At 41.8% G+C, this 21520-nt stretch overlaps 1 protein-coding gene across 2 annotated transcripts in view; it reads right to left on the reverse strand.

Moving 5' to 3' along the window:
* Positions 1–21520, reverse strand: part of anks1ab (ankyrin repeat and sterile alpha motif domain containing 1Ab) — an 81122-nt gene that overhangs the window by 14270 nt on the left and 45332 nt on the right. For both annotated transcript variants that reach the window (XM_022209922.2, XM_051948309.1), the window contains 8 exons: positions 16792–16890; positions 13221–13367; positions 10657–10764; positions 9708–9878; positions 4451–4588; positions 1921–1992; positions 1563–1646; positions 1349–1486 (listed from right to left, as the gene is read on the reverse strand). In XM_022209922.2, coding sequence (XP_022065614.1) covers positions 1349–1486; positions 1563–1646; positions 1921–1992; positions 4451–4588; positions 9708–9878; positions 10657–10764; positions 13221–13367; positions 16792–16890 — 957 coding nt within the window. The remainder of the gene's footprint in view (positions 1–1348; positions 1487–1562; positions 1647–1920; positions 1993–4450; positions 4589–9707; positions 9879–10656; positions 10765–13220; positions 13368–16791; positions 16891–21520) is intronic.

Raw genomic sequence — 21520 nt, forward strand, 5'->3', positions numbered from 1 at the left:
AGGAAGAGCTTAATGCTTGCACAAACATGACTAAACACCTGGTGTCAGTTGGATTACGTTGCTTGGACTATAAAAATCAATTGCACACAGTCACTTTAATGACTTTTGAATCGGTTACAGTATTTGTTTTCAACAATCTGTTGCGCATCACATGGAAAGCATTTTCTAGTGTGCAAAAGTGCTGCTCTTCACATTTTGAGGATAATTACTTTGTGTAATTATCCACTGGCTCTTGTTTGAACATAACACATTTCCTGACAAAGGGAATATTAACTGACATTCTGTGGATGGAGCAGCTGTGTTAAACACAAATCACTGAGGATTAAATTGTTGTGCTCTGGCCTTGTCATTGCCTTTATCAATGGAGTTCAGTTAAAATTGTTAATTCCCTGCAGTCAAATGCGGCGCCACAGTGGTCCATCCACCCAATAGAAGACATTGTCGTTGACCTTTGTGCACATGGTGCGACACAAATGACAATATAATCTGTGCCTGTACATGGAAATGCCACACATAGCGGGAGGGAGACTTCAATCAGGCCATCTGATGAGCCAATCAAGACAATAATGGCCACAGGATGCTGCATGCTGCTTTAACTGCCAGATGCATGACATCCCACAAAGGACACTGCTGAAAAATCTGCAGAAGTTGTCGATGAATTTTTGTTAAAAAGCACATGGTGTAAGCTTTTTTTGTTGAGACTTTTTACGATAGACTTGCATTAGTTATTTCATTTATTTATTAATTTATTAAATCAGGGACCATGCAATTATCATGGGACTCATAGAAGCAATGCATTACATATAGACTGTGTAGCATAGAGCCAATTTGCAACTCCCGTCCCTGGTTGGGCTTTTAAGTAAAAGTAGTCAAAGGACCAACAACACAAATAAAAACAGCACAGACAACATAAAAAACCTATAACCCCCACCCACGCACACACAAACACACACAATGACACAATCCACAGACAGTCTTATAGAAGTCATAGGTGGGAACATTCTTGGTTTTCTTTCAGCCAAAACTTCACTTTTGCTGTAAAAGTTTTTAAATCTGCTATCCTGTTAATGTCATTTGGTAATGTGTTCCAGATGTGACAGCCTTTAATTGAAAAGGCTGTCTGTCCAAATGTAGTTTTGCGGTAAGCTATTTTGCAATTGTTGTTGGTGGATCTTCTGGTGACCCCCCGTCCTGTCTTTGGATGAATCCACAGAGTGGCTGTGGCACTGATTTATTGAGGCATTTAAAGATTAGTTTGATGAAGCAAAGATCTATGAAGCTTTCAAATTTCAAAAAATAGTATTTTTTTAAAAGCAAGACAATGACGCCACCGAACTGGTTTACTCACCACTTCCACAGTGCTGAAGACGTGACAGAAGTGGTGGCCACTCTTCAGATCCTTGGTGATGTACGCAAACGTGCAGAGGTCATCTGGGTCTTGTGCGGCACATGAGATGTTCCTGATCTCGTGCTCTGCAACTATAGTCTGATGGAGGCAGAAATAAAGTGAGCGTAAACTGGAAATCAACCACAAATGCAGAATGAAAATGTGAACAGATTACCTTCGTGGCTGCATCAATGAACTTGACTCCTCTATAGGTAATGGAAAGTATGACAACTGGGCCCTTTCTTGAATCCTTTGATTTCTAGAATGGATGTAATTTATTTGTTTTTAATGAGAGGTACATATAAAAAAAAACCCACAATGGTTCATTTACTATCAATGTGACAGTGACTCTACTGATTGTCAGGTGTGTATTACAGATAAGTGTTTCTTCTGTCGCTGTGTTATTTAATGTCTGACATTTATTTGCTGAGATTTATTAATTTCTACAATCAACAAAACAGTTTTCAACTGTTCCTTTAAAGGTCAGAGCAAATAACATTAGAAAAAAAGAAAGGTTTTTCAGTAATGCTTACTCTAATTTTAGCACAGGCATCTTGTGTGGACTCAATCCCTCGTAGATCCCTGATTATCATTGATCCTAGGTACTAGGAGAAAGAATCAAAACACAATTTATAGCACAATTTCAACATTAGTATTGACGGAACTGAAGAGAACAGAAACACAAAATACTGTAAATAAAATGTCTTCGTTGTTGTATTTCTTGGTAAGTAGACATGCTTAATATTGTTGTATTTCAGTCCATCTGTATCGTACACTACCATTCAAAAGTTTGGGGTCACTTAGAAATGTCCGTGTTTTTGAAAGAAAAGCAGTTTTTTTCTATGAAGATAACATTACATTAATCAGAAATACAGTCTAGACATTTTTTAATGTGGTAAATGACTATTCTAGCTGGAAATGGCTGATTTTTCAGTCCCTCCAGGAATTCGCGATGTTGCGATCGCGCAAATTCACGCGAAATCAACCAATCTTCGCGAATTTTGCGCGGCCTTGCAATTTTGTCCAATCACTGCAACTTTCCTGCAATTTTGGGCCACCTCCCGTGAGTTCCACCAATCAGAGCAGTCCCCAGCGCAAACCTAATGCACGTACGTCACCGAATTCACTTCCTTGTTTATGGTTTGAAGATGCAGACATGTGCGATACAATCTCTCAATTACCAACAAAAATTACTGCTGAAGGCCATGATAAACAATTAATTCACTGATGTTCTTCACCAAAGCGGAGCGAAACTGTTTTACACCCGTGCAATACTGTGGTGGAATACAAAAAAGAAAAAAAAATTATCGACTGATACACTTAAAAAAACACGAAACATATTAGAACGGCTGAAATGATCATAAAACGGACCACATAAATCACCATGATGGAAACTGTTGCATCCAGATCCGTTAGAGCACTGAAAGAATAAAGGTAAATTAGATTATTTATTCTCCCTAAGAACACGGCGGAGTTATGTGACGATCAGCGCCTGTGAATCCTTCCTCTGTTACCACCATCACTCAAAAACAGACTCAGGGATTTAAATGAAGTTTTCAGGGTCGGTCCGAAATGACACAAGGACCAAGTAATTAGACTTCGGCAGTAATACGGCTTAAAGTTTGGATCCACGGATTTGTTAAGGATTTCCCATTGAGGTAGCGGCACAGCGTCTCATAGCGGCACGGTAACCATGGCAACAAGTGAACGCTACACAGTGGCCCGCTGACGATCACATGATTGTTATCCTACAACAAATCTACCGCTGTGGACGTATTGGAAATGATACAAGGAACAACTGATTAAATTGTGGGGGTGTCTCTGAGTCCCATCAATTCCCGTCGCCGGCTACATATTTAGGCCACATGATTCGGTATGTACACATGCAGAAGGAGGACTGCCCTCTCTCAGTGCTGTTCGTGTTAGTTGACATGACAAGCCGTGAGCGTGTGTGTGTGAACACGTGTGTGCCAGGATGTGAAATTAACTTTTTAAGCCACTGACAGATATGTCCGAATATGATTCATTCAATAGTAAATTACCATTTTGTGCCACAAATCTACCAACCACGTCATGTTAAACCAGTATCTGGCTGCTGCTAATTTCCCACCGTGGTGTGCCAGCTTTTGTGGAAATGGGTTGGAACGCAAAATAATTAATTTCAGAATAAATATTGTCAATTACAGTGTTGAAACATGTTCTACAAGCTGGAAAAAATGCAGCTTTTTAGCAGTTGTCACTGTCTCCCGCAATTTCATCACAATAAATAAGCTTAAAACATCGCAACTTTCATCACAATTTTTTAGAAAAGCTGCTGCGAATTCAGGCATTTTCAGCCGCAACAATCACGAACAATGCCTGTGAAATCCTGGAAGGACTGATTTTTAATGGAATATCTCCATAGGGGTAAAGAGGAACATTTCCAGCAACCATCACTCCTGTGTTCTAATGCTACATTGTGTTAGCTAATGGTGCTGTGAAAGGCTCATTGATGACTGGAAAACCCTTGTGCAATTATGTTAGCACATGAATAAAAGTGTGAGCTTTCACGGAAAACAGGAAATTGCCTAGGTGACCCCAAACTTTTGAATGATAGTGTTTGTAAACAGTGAGAGACTGAGGACACCTTCATCGCTGACCTTGTAGTTGGCCTCTGCACTGGACAGATCAAGACAGGTGCACCCTGCCGATCTGAGCGTCTGGCCAAGTACAACCAGCTTCTCAGGATTGAGGAGGAGCTCGGCGCCATGGCCCATTTTGCCGGCCTGAACTTCAGGCACCCCATCTGAGCGGATTCTTCCTGTTTGGGTCTCGGTGTTGTTCATTGCTCATAAATAATACTCCTTCATCTGTCATCTGTTTTTATGTGGCATTGTTTGTTATGTTCTCTGTTTTTGTTTTACTTTCTTCTGTACTGCTGCTGTTTTTTAGATGTTGACAGTGCACTTTGAGCTCTTGCACCTTTTTTTCCGATGTGTTTTTATACTGCAAATGGCAAATAAACTTGAACTTGAACTTGAGTATATTTCTGCAGATGTGTAGAGGACGGTGGAAGTGACTTACTGTGGCCTCGTACCCGCAGGAGTCCAGGATCAGTTTCTCAGGCTGGTGATGCCAGGCGGACACCGTGGCATAGGTAGCAGATTGGCTTGGTGGCCGGAGGTTCAATCGAGAATCTTTGTGTCGTTCACTGTGTCTGTCCTGCAGAGATACAAAAAGAAGAGACTAAACTAAGATGTGTGGCATGAAACAAATAAAATCCTTCTGTACCGCAGTAAACTCCCACCTTCTGTTTGGCTCTTGTTTTTCCTACAAATCTACATTTCACTCAGTATATACAATCAAGGTAAAACACTGGTGTTTCATGCTACAATTTATAACTACACAGACTCTAAGGACTAATTTGTGGTTTCTTAGTCAGGCTGCTGAGTTAGAAGACTACTGACTGCATTATTAAGAAGTTAACCAAAGTCTGTCTGGTCAGCAATTTAATGTAAGTCCTTTTTGATATGCTGGTAGGCTTATAAATATTCATGCATGCCTTTCGGTCAACATATGCCAGCCTCAGCTCTTTCAATAAATCATCTGTTGAAGGAAAATATCCTTATGATAAGGATTCATAAGGTTTTAGGGAAATGACAAGTATTGATTTTACATATCACGGTCCCTCAGCGGTGCAATGTTTTCCTTCTCTGCGGACGCTCCTCGGCATTTTCTCTTTGACCTCAGTGAGTCAGAAACCAGGCACGCCAGCTTGACTGTTTGTGTCGTAGTTTGACCTTTAATAAATGCTACAATTTGATCACTGAGTTATTCTTAGTCCATCCCCTTGCAGAAAAAAAAAAAAGAAATTCAAGGAGACCGAACTGAATTCATGAGAGTCGACAACAATCAAAAACAGCTGCAGGGCAGGGCAATAATTCAATAGGGTCATGTTTTGACTTTTCAGTCCAAATAAATGATTCTATTGGGGGGGGGGGGTTGTTTAAAAAATAACCATTCATGAACATATTTGCAATTTTCATTATTGTCACCAAATTTTCCCTGATGTTATGCATAGAAAATCTGTCTCACTGTTTTGCATGTATTTTCCATATTCTACAATGGAGCAATGGAGAGTGCTCCATTCTACAAGTTTGAAACTTGAATGAATTCATCCAAATCAAGCTGCCCTCATGGGTGTTTAGCTGAGCTTAGCTGGCCAAACTTGAGAAAATCTTAATTATATGTAATACACTGGGGTTTTCCATCCTGAAGAAGCAGTGCTCGGCTTTAAAATATTATTTTTCCACACAGCATCTGAGAGACAAAATATTTTCTGCAAACTCAATTAAATAGTTCAGAAGAAACAGAGAAAACGCCTCAGAGAAATTTGTTTTTTTGGCAGACAATATGAAAATCCAATATTCCTATCACTCAATCTTAAATACTGCTTTTCTTCTTCTTTTATTTCGGCTTCTCCCTTCAGGGGTCGCCACAGCGAATCACTTGCCTCCATCTAACCCTGTCTTCTGCATCCTCTTCTCTCACACCAACTACCTTCATGTCCTCTTTAACCACATCCATAAACCTCCTCTTTGGTCTTCCTGTAGCCCTCCTGCCTGGCAGTGGGAAACTCAGCATCCTTCTACCAATATATTCACTCTCTCTCCTCTGGACATGTCCGAACCATCTCAGTCTGGCCTCTCTGACTTTATCTCCAAAGCCTCCAACATGTGCTGTCCCTCTGATGTACTCATTCCTGATCCTATCCATCCTGGTCACTCCCAAAGAGAACCTCAGCATCTTCAGTTCTGCTACCTCCAGCTCTGTCTCCTGTCTTTTCCTCAGGGACACTGTCTCCAGACCAAACAACATGGCTGGTCTCACCACAGTTTTGTAAACCTTTCCTTTCATTTTAGCTGAAACTCTTCTATCACACATCACACCTGACACTTTTCTCCAGGCGTTCCAGCCTGCCTGTAAACGCTTCTTCACCTCTTTTCCACACTCTCCATTGCTCTGAACTGTTGACCCTAAGTACTTAAAATCCTCCACCTTCTTGATCTCTTCTCCCTGTAACCTCACTCTTCCACTTGGGTCCCTCTCATTCACACACAGATACTCCGTCTTGCTGCGGCTAACCTTCATTCCTCTCCTTTCCAGGGCAAACCTCCACGCCTCTAGCTTCTCCTCCACCTGTTCCCTGCTCTCATTACAGATCACAATGTCATCTGAAAACATCATGGAGACTCCTGTCTAACCTCGTCTGTCATCCTGTCCATCACCATAGCAAACAAGAAGGGGCTCAGAGCTGATCCCTGATATAGTCCCATTTCCACCTTGAACTCCTCTGTCACACCTACAGCACACCTCACCACTGTCTTACAGTCCTCATGCATGTCTTGCACCACTCTAACATACTTCTCTGCCACTCCAGGTGGCCAGTCAGAAATTCTACTGCTACCTCTCCGAGACACTTCCATACCTCCACAGGTATATCATCAGGACCAAGTGCCTTTCCACTCTTCATCCTCTTCAATGCCCTCCTCACTTCATCCTTACTAATCTTTGCTACTTCCTGGTCCACAACACTCACCTCTTCTACTCTTCGTTCTCTCTCATTTTCCTCATTCATCAACTCTTCAAAGTACTCTTTCCATCTTCCCATCACACTATTGGCACCTGTCAACACACTTCCATCATTATCCTTTATCACCCTAACCTGCTGCACGTCCTTCCCATCTCTGTCCCTCTGCCTTGCCAACCTATACAGGTCAGTCTCTCCCTCCTTACTGTCCAACCTAGCATACAAGTCATCGTAAGCCCCTTGTTTGGCCTTTGCCACCTCTACTTTCACCTTACGCTGCATCTCCCTGTACTCCTGTCTACTCTCTTCAGTCCTCTCAGCGTCCCACTTCTTCTTAGCTAACCTCTTTCTCTGGATCCACTCCTGCACCTCCTCATTCCACCACCAAGTCTCCTTATCTCCTTTCCTACCAGATGACACACCAAGTACTCTCCGACCTGTCTCCCTGATCACATTTGCTGTAGTTGTCCAGTCATCTGGAAGCACCTCCTGACCATCCAAAGCCTTTCTCAACTCTTTCCTGAAAGTTACACAACACTCTTCCTTTTTCAGCTTCCACCATTTGGTCCTCTGCTCTGCCTTTGCCCTCTTCATCTTCTTCACCACCAGGTTCATCCTACACACCACCATCCTATGCTGTCTGGCTACACTCACCTACCACTACTTTGCAGTCACTGATCTCCTTCAGATTACACCGTCTACACAAGATGTAGTCTACCTGTGTGCTCCTACCTCCACTCTTATAGGTCACCCTATGTTCCTGCCTCTTCTGGAAGAAAGTATTCACTACAGCCATTTCCATCCTTTTTTGCAAAGTTAACCACCATCTGTCCTTCTGCGTTCCTCTCCTGGATACCAAACCTGCCCATGACCTCCTCATCATCTCTGTTTCCTGCACCAACATGTCCATTGAAGTCTGCACCAATGACAACTCTCTCACTTCTAGGGATGCTCTGCATCACTTCATCAAGGTCCAACCAGAATTTCTTCTTCTCCTCCAGCTCACATCCTACCTGTGGAGCCTACCCACTAACAACATTGAACATCACACCTTCGATTTCTTCAGGCTCATCACTTGATCTGGCACTCTTTTTTACCTCCAGGACATTCCTAACAAACTCCTCCTTCAAGATAACTCCTACTCCATTTCGCTTCCTATCTACACCATGATAGAACAACTTGAACCCTGCTCCTAAACTTCTAGCTTTACTACCTTTCCACCTGGTCTCCTGGACACACAGTATGTCCACCTTCCTTCTCTGCATCATGTCAACCAGCTCTCTACCTGTTCCTGTCATAGTTCCAACATTCAAAGTCCCTAACAGTGAAAAGCCTTTCAGGTCGCGCAGGGTGCGATGCTGAGACTCATCTTTTTGGCCGCTCTCGCGGGGCTCAGTCGGGCCAGTGATGTGCTTGACTACACGGATGACGATTTCGAAAGCAAAATTGGAGACCATGACCTCGCACTTGTGGAATTTTTTGCCCCTTGGTGTGGCATCGTACCTGGGTTAGAGTTCAGATGTATTTAAGAAGCCAGAAAAGATAAAAAGAAAAAAAAAAGTACATCGATTCTTCAGTCATTTCAGTTTCTTCGTCGAATTCAGACCAATTGTTGAAAGCTTCTGATGAATAAGAAGACTCCCAGTCGGTCCTCTGAGCGTTCTCCTCGTCTTCGCAGTGACTCTCAGCTGAATCCTCAATAACATCTTTATGTTTTTTCATAAAATGGTTCCTCCACAGGCTTGGTGTTCCTCTTCTCTCTCTTCCTACGAACACACCTTCCTCCCCTCCTTCTTCGACCAACAGTCGTCCATTTTCCACCAGCACCCTGTAGGTCAACAGCACCGATGGCAGTCATTGTTAACCCGGGCCTCGACCGATCCGGTATGGAAGTCATACATTTGATTGGCGTGTTTGATTTGGCCAAAGTTTTACGTTGGATGCCCTTCCTGACACAACCCTCTGTATTTATCCGGGCTTACGACCGGCACAATAAGACACTGGCTTGTGTCCCCTTGCGGCTACATTTTAAATACTGCTTTTCTATTTCTGCCCTTTTTTGGGGATCAAATCAGATTCAACTGTCGTCAATTGACTCTGCACACTTCAATTTAATTCAGACTGCAGTTTTTCATCCAGATCAGCTCTGCATCTGAAAAACCAGATATCCTAAGGCAGTGGTGTCAAACTCATTTTAGTTCAGGGGCCACATACACCTCAATTTGATCTCAACTGGGTCAGACTAGTAAAATCAAAGCACAATAACCTATAAATAACCAACACTCCAAATTTTTCCCTTTAAGTGCAAAAAAGTACAATTCTGAAAATGTTCACATTTAATCAACTTTTATTACCAAACATTGTGAATAACCTGAAATTGTAATCTAATTAATGATAATATAATTATAAAATAAAATAAGTGAAATTTCAACAACATTATATCTCAGTTATCATTTACACATTACAGCTTTCATATCACAGTTTATCTACAATAGCACAAAACATTTAGCATCAGGTATTTGAAGCTGAGCGATACAGTATTATGCTGATCAAAAAACTTATCAAGATCTAGAAATGATTTAAAATATATCTTCTCTGTCTTCTCTGTAATTTTTAGACTGTGCAAAGTTGTCCAACATTCCAGATTGGAGCCTGTGGCGGGCCGATTTTGGCCCATGGGCTGTATGTTTGCACCACTGTCCTAAGGCATCTAAGTTTTTGCAGCATCAAGTAAAAGCAGGTGGAACTTACTACAGAGCGTGGCCTCTCGCTATAAGAACGCAGAGATACGCTACAGTCTTGGTCGACTCCTCTCCGCCTTCGGTCCGACTCTGTCAGGGGCAGGAGCATATCCATGGAGCGACTGGTGTAGGGATCCATCTGACTGAGAGGAGATGTGGTCTGGGACAGGAGGTCATGGAACTGACACACACACACACACACACACACACACACACACACACACACACACACACACACACACACACACACACACACACACACACACACACAGTCACAAACACAGAGAAACATGCCACAGATTAATGATTTGACAGCACTGTCTACACGGGCTGGCTTCCCCTGATCTACATCCAAGCCTAATCCTCGACAAAAGGGCCTCTTCCGTGGAGATTCTCCATTCTTTTTAGCCCAGTTTAATCTGCCTGGGAAATCAGCCCTGAGTATTTAACTGTTGTGAACATAATGATATTGAAGAATCTCATTCCAAAATTAGACATCCGCTGCTGAAAGAAAAGGATCCATTTTCTCACATAATGATGTTGGCATAGAAGTGCGGCTCACCGGTCATGCTGGTTAACTTTGCCCTTAAGCTCTGTTTTGACTGTTCAGTTAAAAAAATAACGGAGTAATCGTGAAGCTCGGCTAAAATATAACAACACATACAAACAAATATGAAGTTTAAAAAAACACACACACATTGTGTTAAAGGGCATTAGTGAAACTAAATCTGTGTTATATTAAGGGCATGTGCAGAGCCATCGTAATTGTGCACATTAAGCATATCTCATCTACAACCCAGATTAGCACTGACAGTATAGTACACTTCAGTGGTTAAACAGTAGCTTTTAAAAACAACGTCCTTGGATTTTAGTGTATTTTACACACTGCTACTGTCACAAAACACTAAAGATCTTATAATGAATGTGAACTTTATCAGTTTCTACACTTCCAGTCTTACCATAATTGGGGACAGACGCCGGGACTTAGATGGAGCCTCTTCATAGGGTCTCTCTGCTAATGAGGCAATGATCCTCTTCCGGTGGCCCAGAGGACCAATCTTAATAACCTAGAGAGGACAACGTCAGAGCACAAGTTTGAGACTTTCCACCGCAGCCTCAAATCTGAATCTCATGCACAAGGACGTATCTGGACTAAGCTAATAGAGATACATCCAAAATACACTGACACAGAGTTGGTGGCATTGCACCCCCTCACTGGCAAGCATTCACAGGCAAACAGAAATGACTCTCGTCAATAATTCAGCCTCAATCTGTTTTGCCGTAAGCTTCAAGTACAGCACTGTCTCCTTCTTGGGACACTCTATAATTCACAATCCATTTTTGGACATAGTGCTTAAGAAACACAGATGACTTTACCAATTTATGAGGCAATGAGATGTAATATGCAAACAAGCAAATGACTTTCAGGTAACTGTGCAGCATAAATCCATTTCATTTGTCAAAATTTAAATGTGTTTGAAATTTACAGTACAGTAACACTGCAACAGGACCATCCAAACTGTCTCTGTGTCTGTTTACAAAGGATATTTCAGCTAATGTGTCAAAATCCTCACAGGAAGAACCATAGGTTAATTGTATGTAGGTAAAACTCATTATCTTAATACTGTACATTTGCATAATTGGCTATTAACATTCTTGCTCATCCAGTAAAGGTGGATGTTGAGTGATTAATGATACATCTGCAATTATGTTGCCGGCACAAAATATTCCATAATAGGCTCATATGATTCTCTGTCTGAGGGCTTTAATTATTTATTCAGTGAGAGTCAGAGGCAGAAGAGGCAACTGGTCTGTACGCTGGATTTCTGGTGCTGTTTAAATGATCGTTTTGCCCAGAATCCCAGTGAGACCAGTATGCATGAGGCATGTAAAATCAGAAAAAAATTTAAATAGTAACAAAGGACCTTGGAATTTTATGGGAATGTAAACCAGCTCATTGATCATCAAGATGCTGCTTTCTATAAGAGGATGTAGGAAACACAGATATAATGGGCAGTGAGTCCTGCTAAGATGCTCAGAGGCGATTCTGCTACTCTGCACACGGAGAGGAATGCTTCCTGCACTCACAACCTTCTTTCTGCATCGCAGTCTTGTGGACACCGTCCCTCACACTGCTGTAGACAGGCAGCTTGGCTGCTGCTTTTCTGTTGCTGCCGCTACTGCAGCTGTTGCTGGTTTCCGCTGTTTAACCACCACTGCCTTCATATTTATCGCAACCAGCAGTCACGCAGTAATAATTGGGAAAAATATGAAGCGCGCTCAACCTCAGCTCCCACAGTGCTCGCCATTATTTCTTATAAGTTATGTTGGATGCTCTACTGCTGTTTTTTAACAGTCTGTTGGAACTCTTCCACCAAGACTGATGAGATCTGCATTTAGTCAAAAACAGCAAATATGTGCACCATGAATTAACCACGGGCTGCATAGTAGTGGTTAGCACTTTCGCCTTGCAGCAAGAAGAACCCCGGTTCAAATCCCGGCCTGGGCCTGGGATCTTTCTGCATGGAGTTTGCATGTTCTCCAGTGCATGCGTGGGTTTTCTCCGGGTACTCCGGCTTCCTCCCACAGTTCGAAAATATGCTGAGGTTAATTGATTACTCTAAATTGCCCGTAGGTGTGAATGTGAGTGTGATTATTTGTCTGTATATGTAGCCCTGTGACAGACTGGTGACCTGTCCAGGGTGTCCCCTTGCCTTCGCCCGAGTCAGCTGGGATAGACTCCAGCACCCCCCGCGACCCTAGTGAGGATAAAGCGGTGTATAGATAATGGATGGATGGATGGAATTAACCACGTATAAACATCAAATGGATGCTTGTGAAGTTACTGTTGCTCAGTACTTTCAGCCTAGTTTAAACTTGTGACTCTTAGAAACTACATCACTGGTCAATCACAGCGAGATTTTCCTTCTCAGATTGCTCCATATTTTTCATGTTTAGCAGCCAGATGAACCTACTTGATCAAATATTTCACACTAAATTTAAAAAAATAGTTTAAAAAAAGCCAAAGAAACAATATAATAATGTGTTTTTCTTCCCTGTTCTGTGCATGTTAGGAACCTACTGGGAAAACATCACAGCACACATCACCAGATCAACACCTGCACATATGTTGAAGAAGACCGGGAGATGCATGTAACCTCAGCAGTTTTTTGTTTAATTTATGACTAATTATCATAACATTTTACACTATTTCCATAATTATAAAAACAAATTACATATTTCCCTGTCATTAGTCACCAAGCCTTATCTGTCAGTTTTCTACTAATTACGGAGTGATTTTCAAAATGTTTCTGCTATAGTTTTATGCAAATGCTTCCAGCACTTCTCTGACATTTCAGCACTGCATTGTTAAGTGCTTCTTAACCTCAAACCCGAGCCACAAATCAAGGTGGCCTTGTCATAGAGGAGAGCAGTCTGTGAGTTCCGGTTAACAATGTAACTGAATTCAAAGCTGATGACTACACATATCCACACTAGATAGTAGCAATCAATGGCTTCTTACATTGACAATCTCCAGCTCCCACAGGTTTTTAACACACTCCAGTGTGCGGTAGCCACTTGAGAGGAAGTTGGGCAGATATTCGTGCAGGCCGAGGACGTCCAGCCAGGAGGCGAGAGATGTGCTGCCATCACAGCCCAGCGCTTTTACCTGCAGAGACACACATATGTAAGTAGGCAAGGACTCTACCTTAAACCTTAAAATCTCTGAACTCCAAAACAGCAGGTTTATAAGGCATGTAATCTTTAAAAAAAAAATTACAAAACTGCACCAATTATCAGTCAGAAATAGGGATGTAACGGTACATGTATTCGTACCGAAACGTTTGGTACAGGCCCGTTCGGCCGTTCGGCAGTTTCCAGTGAACAACAGGATGTGATGGACCGTTATTCTCCTGCCGGCGCTTCATGGCTAATGCTAGCAACAACGAGAAGAAGCTAGAGCTGGAAGACGCTCTGATGTCATTAAAATCACCCGTTTGGGATCACTTCGGTTTCCCGGTGAAGTACGAAAAAGTAAAAAAACAAGTGGACAAGACAAAAGCCGTATGCCGACACTGTGAAGCAGTCCTCAACTATGCATCCAGCAACACGTCAAACTTAAGACACACATTTGAAAAAGTACCATCCAAGCGTAACTATCCCCGCTGCTAGGAAAAAACAGCAAACTGTACGAACAATGCTCCCAACATCATTTCATCAAACCCTGCCTAGCAATTCAGAACGGAATAAAGCAATAACCAAGTCTTGGTGTTTTCATAGCAGCAGATCTACGGCCATACTCCGTTGTTGAGAATCGAGGTTTAAAACTTAAGATGAATGTCAGCTTACGCTATCTTTACATTACTGCTGTGCTCTTTGCTATAGATAAATGACTATATTGTGTGTGTTTTTTTTTAGCCTACTAGTATATTTATGCTGGTAAACAAGAGCCTAAACTAAATGGTGTTGTTTTTTTTAAAAAAAAGCAGTTACATTAAAATATATTTCCTATTTTAGGCATAGACTGTATACGACTGTGGACGTAGCATCTGGCTCCAGAATTGAAGTCCACCCGGAAGTGTCAAAAACTTGCAATATCCTGCCGTCCGCTAGGGTTGGCTCCAAAAAGCTTTTGCTCCATCGACCCCAATTCATTTTTGGAAAAAATAAAATATGATAGACTGATTTTCTACAGCTCAGGATTTTTTTCCTGTTAGTTTTCATGGTCAAAATGAGAGATCAGGTGGCCGATCTTAAAATAAATCAATACTGAATTTTAAATACAGTGAACCCTGGCTATAACGCGGTTCACCTTTCACGGCTTCGCTGTTTCACGGATTTTTTTAGTGCAGTTTTTTAAGCTTTTTTAAACAGTTCGTTGTGTTCTGCATCCTGATTGGCTAAGGGACACTGACCAATGTGAACAGTCTCCGCGCCTCGTCTCCTCTTTCATACACGCCAGCGCTGCCTGCTTTGGAGCGCTGGATAATTTCTCTCCTTGGTCTCCATGTAGTGAGACACCCTGAAAGACGGAGCCGACGGAGCAGCCTTATTCTTTTCCCCCGCCGTCAACCGGACAGTGGACGTGGTCCCCAGCCGTCTCTGGCCACCGCAGCCGCGCTCCCCAGGAGAAGAGCGCCGGTGCGAGCCTTTCCCACCCCCGACTGCTCCAATTGATTCAGCCGGCCCGCTCTCTGAGGCAAGAGTACCGCCGCGGCGTCCACCTGGCTGCAGCTGCAGCGCTCCCCCAAGTGCAGTATTGTATAATAACTGTTAAAAAAATAAAGCTGACTACTTCACGGATTTCGCCTATCACGGGTTCTTTTTGGAACGTAACCCCCGCGATAAACGAGGGTTCACTGTAAATCGTTAAAGTTGGCGGAGCCAGGGGGCGTGGCTATACTTGATAGACAGCAACAGAAGCCTCTGCGGTAAAACGTGGGCGGGATAAGAGAGTTCTCAGCCAATCCTGCCCCTAGTTGCTCTCCGGTCCAGTCTGTTTGATGACGCTTTTTACGTCACTGGCTCCAAAAAATCCAAAACGGCGACCAGGAAATAGCAAAATCCGGGCTTCATTTTCTCGCCGTTGAAACCAATGGGTGACGTCACGGTTAGTTTACGCCTGATTTTAGGTGATAGAGCCCCGTTAAGAAGTTCCTTCTCATCCACACTTCAGCCAGACAGTCATACCAGCTCTTGTACCAGCTCAGGTTATTCTTTTTTTCATTTTCCCCTTAGCTGAGAACTGAACCGTGACTTCCGTACCGAAATATGTACTGAACTGTGATTTTTGTGTACCATTACACCCCTAGTCAGAAACTATAAAAACAGAGAAATCTAAACTTGACAGTAACAATATTCGATCAGAATCCCATTGTTTTCTATATGCCTCATTTACAAATTCTCCTAAATGAAATAATTTGCAATAGACTCTGTGTTTCTCAGTTCAACCAAGTAGCTATGACACACTCAGCTGCAACCAACAGTCACATGATAAAAATGTACTATGTGGCTGAACTGCAGGCAGAAAACAGAGAGAGACGACAGGAGAGAGTATGAGGAAAGTGAAACATGATCGAAAAATAAATGCAGCATGGCTCAAAAATGATAAACAGAGGAACAAGCTGTCAGTAAGTTGTTGAACGATACATTCCACAACATGAAATATCTTACTGGAGCTAATGTGCAGAGTCATGTAGAAAACATCAAGTAGTTCTAAAAATGTAAAACAAGCATAATATGAGCATAATTTTTCTTCCCAGTCATGGTAACACCTGGGGGCCCTTGGAAACATTTTGTACTTTTAATTTCAGTTTTTATTTTTGGTGGGAAAAAAAATCTAAGAAATTCAACTTTTTTTTCTGACTTTTTTCTAATTCATGGCATCATAACTTTGTTACACTGCACAGAAGCCATTTCTCAGTTCCCTCTCCTTCTGGCCATGGTTCAGTTGTTTCCACTGAGCTGCAGGACTTTCACTGCAGTAAAAAATGAGCCCACAGTGGGTTGAATGTGACAGGGAAAAACACAAAACAAACAGAAAAATAAGTGTGTGGAGATCAGAGGGTTAAAATAGGAATGTATACATTAATTTCCGTTTTAATTCTGCCTCACTGAAGCTCATGTCAGTCAATGTCTTTTTAATTAAGAATAATCAATAAATGTTTTCCTTACTCCTGCTACACTTTCCACGGCTACAACACAAATTCAGACTTTACATTGACAATTAAGTTAGACCAATCTATATTTACCCATTTTACATAAAGTATTAATGTTTTACTTCTATTTTTAAATAAACCAGTTTTATTACTTTCATGCAATTTTGATTTTCTTTTATTTCAGTTCACTTTGTGGCCTCAAAGCATTTACTGTGTTTCATATGAGGAGGGATTTTATTTCGGCTCTAATGAACCATAGTTCAGGCGAGTAATATGGCATTTGTATTTAGCAATCCAAAGCACTTTTCGCTTTATTCATCAATTTTTAGCTCACCTGTCATTGTTTGTAAAGAACTTGGATTCATGCTTTGTTTATGAGATGCTGTCAGTCACTGTTCTTTCTCGGTGCTGAGGATAACTTATGACGATAATTACCTTGGGCAAGCTGCGTGCTGCGTGGAGGATTTTCTTTCGGTGTCCTGGGTCAGTGATCCCGATGTCTCTGAGATCCTGGTCCTCCATCACGTTACTTCCCTGCATGGGCACAGACACAAGAGAGACACACAAATAAACACATTCACACACAGGCACACACACAGACATGGTCATCAGACAGGCATGCGTGCGAACAACCACATGCACGGAGACAAAGCACAATATGGGCATAGAGCACAAGAGCTTGGAATACAGAAAAAGCTCATTCACACGCTCACAAAAGACTCAGTCGGGTCAATAAAAGTATCATGACTTGTTCTACTACAATCTAACTGCCCAGCTGAAATTGTAGCTGTACAAATACACACTTGCTTTTATCACACACAACATGCGCACACACACAGAATACGCACATCTCTGACACAAGCAGTAACAACAGAGTGGGAGGACAATAGAGTCAAATAAATTGTGCATGCCAAGAGTAATCAATCTGATCTGGTGCGACTCAGAGGGAACAAAGCCTTCATAGCTGCAGCAGCATCTACGTGATCACTTTGCTGCTGTTGTTTCATTGAGGGGCACTAAAGAAATTAAACTATTTCATCACAATTTGCAGCTATTCTGCCATTTCGGACAAAGAAACGACTAACAATTACTGGTGCCTACATCCTGATATCTTGGCCGAAAACTCGATCCTTTCCTATTTCATGTCGATGTTCATACTCATTCACGGCTCCAGTTGCTTTGTCATCTTATTCAGGTTTACGGGCAGGAATAAAGACACGAGGAGAGCCACGAAAATGTTGAGCTAAGCGTTTTCCCCTGTGGACTGCTGCAGATTGATTCTTCCTGGCCAAGAATGTTAAAATGTTCTGTAGTCTTTACTCAATCTGCTCTCACTGGAGCAGTTTCAGAGCACAATGCAGCAGTATTCTCAGGCCTGTATCAGGGTGCAGCTGGGAGATTACTCACTGATCGCTAGAATAAAGGTCAAAATGAAGCATGGTCTGATGTAAGGGAGGCCCAAAATAGATTCTCCACGTTTATTAACACAGTCTGAAGTTTGATGATGCCTCGGGAGACTCTGCAAACTTATTATTTCATGCTGCATTTGAAACATGTGACGGGAATGTATGGTTCAGTTCTTACATAGCTTATGAGCTATGGTAGTTTGATTTAATCTGATACGACTTGCAGATGTAGCCATGGTAGAAGTCCTTCATCTCACTAAATGCACTCAGTTAAGGCAACAGTGAATTAGAATTGCTCTATTGCTCTGCCCTCAGAGGAATTGTTTATAAAAAATCTAATTTTGTTACTTTTTTCAAAAGTCAGTGGGCATAATAATGAACTTGCGGAGAGGAGAGTGGAAAAAAAAGGTTCATGTGTTTCAATATGTATGTTCGGCTCCACATTATAACACATGAAAAAGAAGGGGCTGCAGAGTCTGATGCAATATTAATGCAGGGGAGATGCAATGTAAATGCATGATGGGAAATTTGTAAGATATTCTGCACTAGACAATTTGCATCATTTCCACATTACTTTGGACATCAAAGCAACAAAGCAGAATGCGATTAAAAAAGAAAAATAAATTGTGTGGAATTTTTGACTGTAATAAAATGTGTGGGCATGAAGGCCAAAGAGAATGAAAGCTACGGGCGCCCCACTTCTGGTAGCATGAAAGAAGCACAAATGATAATCGTCGTGTAAAAATTATGAGAATGGGCACACAGCTGTTCATAATTTATGATCCCTCAAAAGCTGCATCTCAGAGCAATCATCACATGGGGAGAGGCCTGCCGACTCATGTGAGTGCCTGCTCTCTTGCTCTGGTGGGCGGGCCTGAGGAAACTTTCCAAGCAGCACTGTATGTCTTCAGCCATGACAGCGGTGGTTTGTAGGTACAGTATGGCTCACATGCTGCCACTGGCAGAATTAGACTGAGGAGGGTTTTCTGCCAATCTTACAAAGGACACAACCTGCTTTGGGTTTGCTCCGATCTTGTTTCATGTGGAGTAAGTCGCCGACATGGCTAACTCCTCCGTATGCTCTTACATAAATGTATGCAGACATGACACTGAACTCGCAATGAGTCACAGCGCTGCCCTCTGTTGATCAGTTTACTCGTCTTCGCAATGAATCCCACAATGAGTCGTGATATTCAAGTTCAGTCAGACTGATCACATGTGAAGCGAATCTGGCACAATCTAAAAGGGCACAGTATTAAACATTCACAAAGTCTGCCTGACTACGCTGACCTTTCCCTTGTTTGCAACCTCCACATCCTTGTAAATATCCAAGGGTAATTTGCCTTGTGAAGCTAATGATTTATTTCCCTGATGTGTCAAGTCCAACAGACACATCAGCTGTGGCATGAAAATGAGCATCAGAATGCCTAATGACCCACAGTCGTTACCACATACATTCGCAAAGCTTGATCAAAACATGGGTCTTTAAACCCAGTCAGACAAGAAGCTGCTTTACTGTCTTTATCACTACTCGAGATAACTGTACAGTTTGGGGCCATATAAATTTATCATGAGGGAAGAGAAACTGAGTATAGTAGCCCATTCTTTAATATCGCTAGATGTATCAGGCTGCCTGCTGATCATGTAACACATCAACAGGAAGGACTGACTCATGGCAACATTTGATTTATAGGATTCTTTCATCAATTTAATGAAGCACTCTTTAAATCACACATTAATTTACTAGATTTGCAAAAAAAAAAAAACATAATTCCAATTCCATCTATGAATCTAATTCTTCGTTACAATTAATTAAAATTGTATGTGTCCGATATATATCATTATTGCAATATACTTTGATATTCACATACAACGATAAATGAATTTTGAAAGATATAAGAAATGTTGGTTTTTTAGATTAATTACATAGCCACACATTTTCATAACTTTGCAATTTTTTAGAATAGTAACCACGATATGTACCATGGATCGGTTGGTTGTTCCAATAGTGGCCCTACACAATGAGTCAGGTGTTGCTTGTGGTGTGACTACTCACATTAAATCCAGTTTCTTTCAGTATAACTATAAAATTCAGGTTTCAGCTTTGGACTAGCTTCACTGAGTCATGGTGGACCACCAGCTAAGTTTTAGAGCCACACATCTGATGTTACTTTACATAAAAAGTTTATCTATGAGTCACATGCAGTAACGCACAGGGATTTAAAATTTGTAAAATCCGAGAACTACTTAAGAACAGGAATTGACTTTCAACTGATACCTAAGTTGAGGTATTTGAGGGAATAATTTTATCAACACTCCTAATATTTGATGGGCAGAACCCTTTATAGTTGAGAAATAACTTTCCCATAATTGGACAAATAGCATTTTTAAATCTCTATGTTTCTAATGATCTCAAATTTATCTTGAGATTATCTGCTCACTGCATTTTCAATACAAGAATACTATTGTATCGGCATTAATACTGGTAAATACATTCTAAGCGACTTATGGTCTAGTGATAATCCATATCACCCACTTTCTACTGTCCTCCGTGCTCTAAGCACATACATTACGACTCTTGTAGCCTCGGTGTCATCTCATGCACTAATATAAATCTGAGTCTAAAGCTTGTATCTGCAGACATCTCATCATAGGAGCATCAATGCTCTTAAGTACTCCCATTATATTGTGACTCATGCCATCCAGAAAGAAAACAAACTGAGAGCAGCACTTCTCAACTGGAACGCATTGTGAATACAATCACTTCTTCTGAGCGTACTGGTCTCACTTAACTGAGCTCAGCTATCACAAACAGATGTAACACACCACTGATCAGCCACAACATTAAACCACTGACTGGTGAACTGAATAACGTTGATTATTCGTTACAATGCACATTTCAAGGGTGAGCTATAACAGGCAAGCAAGTGAGCAGTAAATTCTGATGTTCATGTGTTGGAAGCAGGGAAACTGGGCAATTGTGGTGATCTGTGTGACTTTGACAAGGGTCAAATTATGATGGATAGACAGCTGGAGATGCTGCATCTCCATAAAGGCAGATCTGCTGAAGTATTCCCAGTATGCAGTGGTTAGTACACACCAAAGTATCAAAGGAAGGACAACTGTGACCAGTAAACGGGGTCATAACTCCTAAGGCTCACTGATGTGCATGGGGAGCGAAGGCTGGCACGTGTTTGGATTCCACAAAAAGCTACTATAGCTAAATTGCTTAAAAAATATAGAATGATAGAAAGACATCAGATCACACAGGGCATGACAGCTGGCTGCGTACGGCGCTGAGGAGCCATTAGAACAGTCAGCGTTCCGCTAAGCAATGTCCTCTGCTGAAAGCCCTTATAATATGCAGACGAGTATCAGCATGCCATGAAGCAACTGAGAAGGTGGCCTAGTCTGAATAATCACATTTCTTTACATCTCTAGGACATATGTGTCATTTACCTGGGAAAAGATGGCAGGGACTGTGGGAAGAAAGCACATCTGTGGAGCAGTGGGTTGCTCTGGGTTGATTTTCTTGTGCTCCTTACATCAATAAGCATTTTACTTTAACACGTCTGCCTTCCTAAATCGTTGCGGACCATATGTACCACTTCATGACAACAGTATTCCATAATAGCAGTATCCTCTCTTGGCAGCATAATGCTCCCTGCCACTGCAGAAATTGTTCAGTAATGGTTTTAGGAGATGGCAAACAGCTTCAAGGTGTTGGACTTGGCATCCAAATTCCCAGATCTCAATCT

The sequence above is a fragment of the Acanthochromis polyacanthus genome, chromosome 5 (genome assembly GCF_021347895.1).
Source record: "Acanthochromis polyacanthus isolate Apoly-LR-REF ecotype Palm Island chromosome 5, KAUST_Apoly_ChrSc, whole genome shotgun sequence".
Lineage (NCBI taxonomy): Eukaryota > Metazoa > Chordata > Actinopteri > Pomacentridae > Acanthochromis > Acanthochromis polyacanthus.